An 11,062-nucleotide genomic window follows, 5' to 3' on the forward strand; every position below is an offset into this window, starting at 1 on the left:
AACTTGTAAGTCGCTCTGGATAAGAGCGTCTGCTAAATGACTTAAATGTAAATATAAGTTATCCTGTACGAGCTTTAGTGTCCGAATACATTACATTTTTACAGGTGTCAAGCTTATGGGCAAGTGGCAGCAGTGTGTAGGAGGAAGGTTCCTAGGTGTGAGAAGTGTGCAGAAGGGCATGACACAACGGAATGTGTAGCATTGGATAAAGTAGTGGTATGTGTTCATTGTAGGGGTGCCAATGGGGCTGGGGATCAGAAATGTTTGTGTGAGAGAGGCAGGTTGAGGTTTCCAGTGTTAGAGTAGTGCAGAAGTTGTCATATGCTGGGGCAGTGAAGAAAGGAGAGGAAGATGGGTCAAGGGGGAGGGGTCCTGAGAGGAGGGGTGTGAGTAGTAGATCTGTACCAGTACATAGGGATAGGTCAACAAGTGATATATGTTTCAGCAAGATTGGATTTTTAGCATTTATAGCAATGGTTATCACCTGTACTGCAGGGATGGAACGTAAATCACATTAAATTGAGGTTGTGGTGGCAGCTGCAGAGAGGTATTTGGGTGTGCGAGACTTGACACCAGAAGAGTTACATGGTGTGATAAGTGGTGGTGTCCCATCCTTTCATGTTGTTGGCCTGAGGTAGGACTAAATAGATGTAAATAGTGGAGTAGGGTGGTGTTATTTTGAAGAAATTGTGAGTGTAGTGTTAAAATTAGAAGGTAGGGTATTTGTTTGTTTATTTACTTTTTTCAAGCAAAGTATAAGGAAGGTGGCGGTAGGTGGCGATAATGCAACATTTATTGGATGCCAACCGCCGTTAAACCTAATCGAAGAAGAAGGAAAGGAAGAGGAAAAGAGAGGATCAACTCGACGGCAAATCTGTCTCCCCCAGCAGGTTGCGTTATTTTTCGTTGTTTCGCCCACCAGGCAAGTCGTTTTGTATGTAGGTCAATGACAATGTCCGAATTTGGTCAACTAAAATATGAATGCCTTATATGCTACGTGAGGTTTATTTGATCGAATATAAGTTTCGTAATGCTTAAATTGTTATGATTGTACAGATATTAGTAGGACACGTGACATCCCGGCAACTTTGAGAAAAAAACACTTTTTATTGGAGTTGCCTCGAGATGGTCATGCATATTCATTCATGTGATGAGGCAGTAGCATAGCATAGAAAGGATAGGCGGGAACTAGACAGCCCCTTTGTGGACAACAACTCCCATTTTTAGGGCGGAGAGACATGTATCTTGTCAGTATATCCATTATCTTTGGCTAAATACAAACGAGATAATTCCGTGTTGAAATGGATTGAGATTACGTCAACTAAGAAACAATATATTTTTAGCCACACCTATCAGTCATTGAGATATATATGAAGAATTATATGTTCGTGGATTTCATCGTTTTTTATTTTTTTTTATTTTATTTTTATTTTTTTTATAGCTCGGTAAGTAACGTTAGCCATAGAAGTAGCTTGGGTAGGGTTGTTATTGTGCGCGTGCATTCTAAATGGCCACCTAGTTACTTGATTGATAATTTATTATCTGAGTTAATTCAGGGCACGAGAGGAGTTGGAAATGTGACATTTCGCAATGCCTAATTTTACACACCCATCATGTATAGCTAGCTTTTCAGACAATATGCTGAACAATAGACGATTCTGTTGTGTCACATGACGTTTTTATTTGTATTATTTGGTTATCCCTGAATAGCACGTAACGTTAGCGAGTCTACATTTTAGTCTCCAACAGACTTTGTAGTGTATTAGGCTTGGTGCTGGTTAGGGAAGGGTTAAGTACTATATGCATTACCTAACAATGTTAGCTAATTTGATTCCGAGAAAATATTGCTGTTCTTTCAACAGCTCTCTCATTTTAGGTATCCCAACATTAGGTTTACAGTGTTAATGTTCCTACAACCTGCACCAGAACACTGTGCTTCTTAGTTAGGCTATTTATTTTGTGCATAATCTCTCTTTACTTTGTAGGTGTAAACTGTATTTACATTGGAATCATATTATTATACGGAACAAAAATATAAATGCAACAATTTCAATGATTTTACTGAGTTACAGTTCATATAAGGAAGTCAGTCAATTTAAATAAATGAACTAGGCCCTAATCTATGGATTGGGCATGTGCGCAGCCATGGGTGGGCCTGGGAGGACATGGGCCCACCCAATTGGGAGCTGGGCCCACTCACTGGGGAGCCAGGCCCAGTCAATCAGAATCAGGTTTTCCCCACAAAAGGGCTTTATTACAAACACAAATACTCCTCAATTTCATCAGCAGCCCTGGTGGCTGGTCTCAGACAGTCCCGCAGTTGTAGAAGCTGGAGGTGGAGAACCTGGGCTGACGTGGTTACACGTGGTCTGCGGTTGTGAGGCCGGTTGGACGTACTGCCAAATTCTCAAAAACTATGATGGAGGTGGCTTATGGTAGAGAAATTAACATTAAATTCTCTAGCAACAGCACTGGTAGACATACCTGCAGTCAGCAGGCCAGTTGCACACTATTTCAAAACTTGTGACATAGTATTGTGACAAAATAGTGGATTTTTATTCTCCCCAGCTCAAGGTTAATATGCCACACCTGTCAGGTGCATGGGTTATTTTGTCAAAGGAGAAATGCTCACTAACAGGGATGTAAACAAACTTGTGCACAAAATTGGAGAGTAATAAGCTTTTTGTGTGTATGGAACATTTCTGTGGAAAAAGAATTCCGCTCATGAAACATGGGACAAACACTTTACATGTTGTGTTTAATATTTTTGTTCACTATACATCTAACATAACCATACACATTGCTTGTCTGAAACAGTAAAAAAAAAATCCAGAGTCCAGACTAGCACAACACCCAGCCTAAATGCTGGCATCACATCTATGCATTTGGCAGCTGTTGCAAAGTCTCTGAGGTTGAAAAACAGCATCATTTGTAAAAATTGTTATTGGTAAGTCCATTGTGTCTCCCCTCCAGCCATGACTCTGAGCATGTCTCCGGCTGCGGTGTGCCAGTGCTTTACGCTGGTGTCACTGTGCACATCCATCGCCGACCCAAACTGGATCCAAGTCATGAACAACACTGACCCCGGAGGCAAACAGCTCATCTATGGTGTGGCTTTCATACTGCATGCTCCCCAGAACCTCACTGACACAGGTAGGGGCAAGACTGGATGTGGAAGAAGTGTTGTACTGAGGATTGTCTTTTCACTCTTATCAAGTTTTATTGGTCGTATGTACACATGGTATACACCGTCCAACGAAATGCTTGCTTGCAGGTTCCTTCTCGACAATGCAACATCAATAAGAAATAAAATAATATAAACAAAGTAAATCAGTAGAATATAATAAGCATTTTAGCAAAAGTATAATACAGGAAGACAATATTTAAAGTCCAATATTTACATGTGTTTTGGGGAAAGGATGGATTGGGGAACAAGTGTCATGTTGATACTGTTAAAATGTGCTCACGCTATGTCTGATAACATGTGTCTCTATTCTATTCTTCTATGTTTGCATTGTCCATATGCAATTGTGTGTATTCCCTGCTTGAGCACACTAGTCTGTGAGCAGCTGTGAGTGTACTGTAAATGTCTATACAGTGTCTACGGAAAGTATTCAGAACCCTTGACTTTTTACCCATTTTGTTACGTTACTCTTATTCTAAAATTGATCAAATAAAAAATGTACACACAATACCCCATAATGACAAAGCGAAAACAGGTTTTTAGATTTTTTTTGCAAATGTATAAAACAGAAATACCTTATAAGTATTCAGACCCTTTGCTATGAGACTCGAAATTGAGCGCATGTGCATCCTGTTTCCATTGATCATCCTTGATGTTTTTACAACTTGATTGGAGTCCACCTGTGGTAAATTCAATTGATTGGACATGATTTGGAAAGGCACACACCTGTTTATATCAGGTCCCGAAGTTGACAGTGCATGTCAGAGCAAATACCAAGCCATGAGGTCGAAGGAATTGTCTGTAGAGCTCCTAGACAGGATTGTGTCGAGGCACAGATCTGGGAAAAGGTACCAAAACATTTCTGCAGCATTGAAGGTCCCCAAGAACACAGTGGCCTCCATTTTTTAAATGGAAGATTTATCGGGGGAGAAGGGCATTGATCAGGGAGGTGACCAAGAACCCGATGGTCACTCTGACAGAGCTCTAGAGTTCTTCTGTGGAGATGGGATAACTTTCCAGAAGGACAGCCATCTGCAGCACTCCAACAATCAGACCTTTTATGGTAGAGTGACCAGACGGAAGCCACTCCTCAGTAAAATACACATGACAGCCCGCATGGAGTTTGCCAAAAGGCACCTAAAGACTCTCAGACCATGAGAAACAAGATTCTTTGGTCTGATGAAACCAAGATGAAACTTGGTCTGAATGCCAAGCGTCACGTCTGGAGGAAACCTGGCACCATCCCTACAGTGAAGCATGGTGGTGGCAGCATCATGCTGTGGGGATAATTTTCAGCGGCAGGGACTGAGAGACTAGTCAGGATCGAGGCAAAGATGAATGGAGCAATATACAGAGAGATCCTTGATGAAAACCACCTGCTCCAGAGCACTCAGGAACTCAGACTGGGACGAAGGTTCACCTTCCAACAGGACAACGACCCTAAGCACACAGCCAAGACAACACAGGAGTGGCTTCGGGACAAGTCTCTGAATGTCCTTGAGTGGCCCAGCCAGAGCCCGGACTTGAACCCGATCGAACATCTCGGGACAGACCTGAAAATTGCTGTGCAGCAATGCTCCCCATCCAACCTGACAGAGCTTGAGAGGATCTGCAGAGTAGAATGGGAGAAACTCCCCAAATACAGGCGTGCCAAGCTTGTAGCGTCATACCCAAGAAGACTTAAAGCTGTAATCGCTCCCAAAGGTGCTTCATCAAAGTACTGAGTAAACGGTCTGAATACTTACAGTACCAGTCAAAAGTTTGGACACACCTACTCATTCCAGGGTTTTTCTTTATTTTTTACTATTTTCTACATTGTAGAATAATAGTGAAAACATCAACTATGAAATTACACATATGTAATCATGTAGTAAACGAAGTGTTAAATACAGTGGGGAGAACAAGTATTTGATACACTGCCGATTTTGCAGGTTTTCCTACTTACAAAGCATGTAGAGGTCTGTCATTTTTATCATAGGTACACTTCAACTGTGAGACACGGAATCTAAAACAAAAATCCAGAAAATCACATTGTATGATTTTTAGGTAATTAATTTGCATTTTATTGCATGACATAAGTATTTGATCACCTACCAACCAGTAAGAATTCCGGCTCTCACAGACCTGTTAGTTTTTCTTTAAGAAGCCCTCCTGTTCTCCACTCATTACCTGTATTAACTGCACCTGTTTGAACTCGTTACCTGTATAAAAGACACCTGTCCACACACTCAATCAAACAGACTCCAACCTCTCCACAATGGCCAAGACCAGAGAGCTGTGTAAGGACATCAGGGATAAATTGTAGACCTGTACAAGGCTGGGATGGGCTACAGGACAATAGGCAAGCAGCTTGGTGAGAAGGCAACAACTGTTGGCACAATTATTAGAAAATGGAAGAAGTTCAAGATGACGGTCAATCACCCTCGGTCTGGGGCTCCATGCAAGATCTCACCTCGTGGGGCATCAATGATCATGAGGAATGTGAGGGATCAGCCCAGAACTACACGGCAGGACCTGGTCAATGACCTGAAGAGAGCTGGGACCACAGTCTCAAAGAAAACCATTAGTAACACACTACGCCGTCATGGATTAAAATCCTGCAGCGCACGCAAGGTCCCCCTGCTCAAGCCAGCGCATGTCCAGGCCCGTCTGAAGTTTGCCAATGACCATCTGGATGATCCAGAGGAGGAATGGGAGAAGGTCATGTGGTCTGATGAGACAAAAATAGAGCTTTTTGGTCTAAACTCCACTCGCCGTGTTTGGAGGAAGAAGAAGGATGAGTACAACCCCAAGAACACCATCCCAACCGTGAAGCATGGAGGTGGAAACATGATTCTTTGGGGATGCTTTTCTGCAAAGGGGACAGGACGACTGCACCGTATTGAGGGGAGGATGGATGGGGCCATGTATCGCGAGATCTTGGCCAACAACCTCCTTCCCTCAGTAAGAGCATTGAAGATGGGTCGTGGCTGGGTCTTCCAGCATGACAACGACCCGAAACACACAGCCAGGGCAACTAAGGAGTGGCTCCGTAAGAAGCATCTCAAGGTCCTGGAGTGGCCTAGCCAGTCTCCAGACCTGAACCCAATAGAAAATCTTTGGAGGGAGCCGAAAGTCCGTATTGCCCAGCGACAGCCCCGAAACCTGAAGGATCTGGAGAAGGTCTGTATGGAGGAGTGGGCCAAAATCCCTGCTGCAGTGTGTGCAAACCTGGTCAAGAACTACAGGAAACGTATGATCTCTGTAATTGCAAACTAAGGTTTCTGTACCAAATATTAAGTTCTGCTTTTCTGATGTATCAAATACTTATGTCATGCAATAAAATGCCAATTAATTACTTAAAAATCATACAATGTGATTTTCTGGATTTTTGTTTTAGATTCCTTCTCTCACAGTTGAAGTGTACCTATGATAAAAATTACAGACCTCTACATGCTTTGTAAGTAGGAAAACCTGCAAAATCGTCAGTGTATCAAATACTTGTTCTCCCCACTGTAAATGAAAATATATTTTATATTTGAGATTCTTAAAAGTAGCCACCCCTTGTTTTGATGACAGCTTTGCACACCCTTGGCATTCTCTCAACCAGCTTCATGAAGTAGTCACCTGGAATGCATTTCAATTAACAGGTGTGCCTTGTTAAAAGTTCATTTGTGGAATTTCTTTCCTTAATGTGTTTGAGCCAATCAGTTGTGTTGTGAGTAGGTAGGGGTGGTATACAGAAGAGAGCCCTATTTGGTAAAAGACAAAGTCCATATTATTGCAAGAGCAGATCAAATAAGCAAAGAGACACGACAGTTCATCATTACTTTAAGGCATGAAGGTCAGTCAATCCAGAACATTTCAATAACTTTGAAAGTTTCTTCAAGTGTAGTTGCAAAAACCATCAAGCACTATGATTTTAAACTGGCTCTCATGAGGACTGCCACAGGAAAGGAAGATCTAGAGTTACCTCTGCTGCAGAGGATAAGTTCATTAGAGTTACCAGCCTCAGAAATTGCAGCCCAAATAAATGCCTCACAGAGTTCAAGTAACAGACACATCTCAACATCAACTGTTCAGAGGAGACTGCGTGAATCAGGCCTTCATGGTCGTATTTCTGCAAAGAAACCACTACTAAAGGACACCAATAAGAAGAAGAGCCTTGCTTGCGCCAAGAAACACGCACAATGGACATTAGACCTTGGTCTGATGAGTCCAAATTTGAGATTATTGGTTCCAACCGCCGTGTCTTTGTGAGACGCAGAGTAGGTGAACGGATGATCTCTGCTTGTGTGGTTCCCACCGTGAAGCATGGAGGACGAGGTGTTATGGTGTGGGGGTGCTTTGCTGGTGACACTGTCTGTAATTTATTTAGAATTCAAGGCACACTTAACCAGCATGGCTACCACAGCATTCTGCAGTGATACGCCATCCCATCTAGTTTGCGCTTAGTGGGACTATAATTTTTTTCCCCAGCAGGACAAATACCTAACACACCTCCAGGCTATATAAGGGCTATTTGACAAAGAAGGAGAGGGATGGAATGCTGTATCAGATGACCTGACCTCCACAATCACCTGACCTCAACCCAATTGAGATGGTTTGGGATGAGTTGGACCGCAGAGTGAAAGAAAAGCAGCCAACAAGTGCTCAGCATATGTGGGAACTCCTTCAAGACTGTTGGAAAAGCATTCCAGGTGAAGCTGGTTGAGAAAATGCCAAAAGTGTGCAATGCAGTCATCAAGGCAAAGGGTGGCTACTTTGAAGAATATAAAATATATTTTGATTTGTTTAACACTTTTTGGTTACTACATGATTCCATGTGTTATTTTGTAGTTTTGATGTCTTCACTATTATTATACAATGTAGAAAATAGTACAAATAAAGGAAAACCCTTGAATGAGTAGTTGTGTCCAAACTTTTGACTGGTACTGTGTGTAACTGTCATATTTCAGTTGTGTTTCTAAGAAATTTGCCAACATTTCTACAAACCTGTTTTTGCTTTGTCATTATGGGGTATTGTGTGTAGATTTTTTTCTCTCCCCCTGATCAATTTAATACATTTTAGAATAAGGCTGTATCGTAACAAATTGTGGAAAAAGTCAAGTGGTCTGAATACTTTCCGAATGCACTGTATGTGTGCGTTCCCTCCCTGCAGGTCCCCTGGGTGGCGTAGATGGCTGGGGGGTGTGGCTGCTCTATGCCCTGGCGGCTCTGTGCTACAGTGCTGTCCTGCTCTCCAGCTCCTCCTTCCTATTGGACTTCCTGGGGACTGGGATGTCCCACCCTCGACTGGTGGTGTTACTCCACATCTCCACAGGTAACCTAACTTCTCTGTCTCTCATTTTTATTTTTCTCTCTTCCTCCTCTTGTTCTCTTTTGCTGTCTTTATCTGTTTTTTGTGTCTCACTCACTGAGGGCTTATCACAATACTGTCATCACTTGAAGAAGAATGCACTCACAGGTCTCTCAAAATATGAACACTCATAGAATGACGAGCCATGTTAGCTTACATCACTCTCTGCAGTTCTCTCTGGGATTAATTAGTATGTCATTCTCTCTCTCTCTCTTACCCACTCTCTCTATTTTCTTCCTTCCTCTCTCCCCAGTGGTTCTCCTCCTGTCTGTTCTGGGAGTGTGTGGGGCCTGCCTGTACATCATCCACTGCAACCTTCAGGAGGGCAAGTTTGTGCCACTGTGGGAATGGGTAGGGGGCTGGACCTGGCCTTGGTCTGGCTCCAGGAGCCAGGGAGGGGCGGCAGGGATGAAGCCTTACCCAGGGGAGAGCTTCTACATCACCATGCTGGGCCTGCTCTTCTCCTGCCTGGCCGGTGTGATCAGCCTGAGCAGCCTGGGGGACCCCACCTCCACCCAGAGGGACTACACAGCTGTGGTGGAGTGGGACGACAGTGACACAGAACCCCTTACCCCCAGGGAGCAGGGAGTGGGACAGTCTGACGAAGAGGAGGGGGTAGGAGACGTGTTGCCTGAACTGACTCAGGGGGAGGTGGGTGGAAGTGGAGACTGCTAAAGGGGTTTATTGGACCACTACAGGGGTAAAGGTTTGAATGTGTGGCCCAAAATGGCTTAGTTTCAGACTAGAATGCAAACCAGGATCACACCACACATGGCCTGTAACAGACTTAATTAGACAGCAGTGCTGGCGCCTGCCCTGGTCATGTTTTGAATCCCTATTGCTTCACTAGACCAAGCTGGTGGAATCCAGTCAGGAGCCAAAAAAGAGACCAGATACGTTTCCTAATGTTGTTTTAATGTTTGTCTGCCTAAAACATGCCTTCTCGGGGTATGTACAGTTGCACAACATCAAGTCAATAACCCATTTACCCATGTTTCCTTGTGGGAGTTTATGCCCAGCGTCTCACACTTGACTCGACCAAGATAAATCGTTATTTGGCTAGCTGTGATATTTGGAAAAGTGTGACAAGAATGTAACACGGTTAAGCTATTTCTGTCTGTGTGACCAGGGAAAGTGAGAGTCTGTATGTTATAATCGATGTGTGACGCAAATTATATGCCCTTCCTGCTCATCAATGGGAACAAGCTTTGACCCTGTTTACATTACTGCAAAATAACCACTGGGGAATGTTCCGGATCAGCGAATGGTTTGTAACAGTTCAGAACCAGAAAATATGTTCAATGAGCAGAAGTTCAGACTGCTCAACATTGCGATCCTAACATAGCTCATGTTTGTACAATCACCTACTCTCCTCTTCTAGTTAACATAGAAATCCCTAGAGGAAGGTTTTTCTGATTCTTTTAACAGGTTGTTTTTTAACGTATGCATTATTTTAACTTCTTAAACCCTTTGCACAGTCTTCCATAGTGACACTTTAAGTTTCCCAAATGGTGGAAACAAATCACAGATTTCTATGGAAGATTTACCTGAAGTGTACTGAAACTGGAGTTTCCTTTGAGAAATTCAATTTAAAAAGCCCATTTGGCTTCTATTATGGCCACTATGGCTTTAATCACAAATTGAGGAACTATTTATTAGCATGGTTGTTTACTACTATAGGAAAGATTGAGTGGGGATATGAAGTCTTTCCTTTCCACAGTAGGTAGTGTAAATACATGGCTCTTTCCTTTAAATGACTTGCTATCTAATCATATTTGAATATGATGTATTAAATATTTGATGTGCTTAAATATTTATTGTTTCATAAAATGACACTGCTATTGGTCACAAGATACCTCAGATCACTGTGAAAATATATCCCGGTTTGGCATCTTTAGACGTCTACATTACAGCACAAACCACTGTATGTATGCTTATCCTACTTGAAGGTAACCAATAAGACAAGCTCCTTGATGGTGCTTGGTTGCATGTGACGGTAGGACCATGGATATTGACTTGATAAATTAAGATGGCTGCCTAGAATCAGGTTTTCCTTACCCGCTTATACCCTCAAGGCCTGTTTCCTGGACACAGATTAATCTTAGTCCTGGACTAGGAAACATTTTCGATGGAGATTGTTTTTAGTTCAAGACTAGGCTTAATATGTGTCCGGGAAACCGTCCCTCAATCTTTTCCTCAGGTACATAGGAAGACATTCCTTCTCTTATTCCAGGGTCACAGTCCCATCTCTATGAATCAGACTTTTCATTGTTGTTGTTTATGATGCTATTTATTCATTAAACTATTTTAGCGTATTTGTAAAACATGTGTACATGCATTTTCTTTCTGTTCCAGAACAGAAGTGTCCAGTCCAGTTACTCTCATTCCCACTTATCTGCTGCATGTGTTGGTGTCCGTCATCTCTGCCTCTAGGTTAATTTCCAACCAACATCATCAGGAAATGGTCTTCATCCAAAACCACAAGATGACCACACATGACCAGGTATTAACTTAGAATGTACATGGTAATTATCCAGTAA

General features: G+C 42.6%; 1 protein-coding gene across 1 annotated transcript; it reads left to right on the plus strand.

The window, feature by feature from the left end:
* The first annotated feature begins 827 nt into the window (after positions 1 to 827).
* Positions 828 to 10,846, plus strand: LOC139552330 (uncharacterized). The gene is made up of 4 exons (XM_071363955.1): positions 828 to 890; positions 2,974 to 3,153; positions 8,325 to 8,486; positions 8,776 to 10,846. Exons 2-4 carry the CDS (start codon positions 2,976 to 2,978, stop codon positions 9,195 to 9,197), a joined length of 762 nt encoding a protein of 253 aa, XP_071220056.1. The 5' UTR covers positions 828 to 890; positions 2,974 to 2,975; the 3' UTR covers positions 9,198 to 10,846.
* Positions 10,847 to 11,062: the final 216 nt, after the last annotated feature.

Source organism: Salvelinus alpinus, chromosome 24 (assembly GCF_045679555.1).
Source record: "Salvelinus alpinus chromosome 24, SLU_Salpinus.1, whole genome shotgun sequence".
Lineage (NCBI taxonomy): Eukaryota > Metazoa > Chordata > Actinopteri > Salmoniformes > Salmonidae > Salvelinus > Salvelinus alpinus.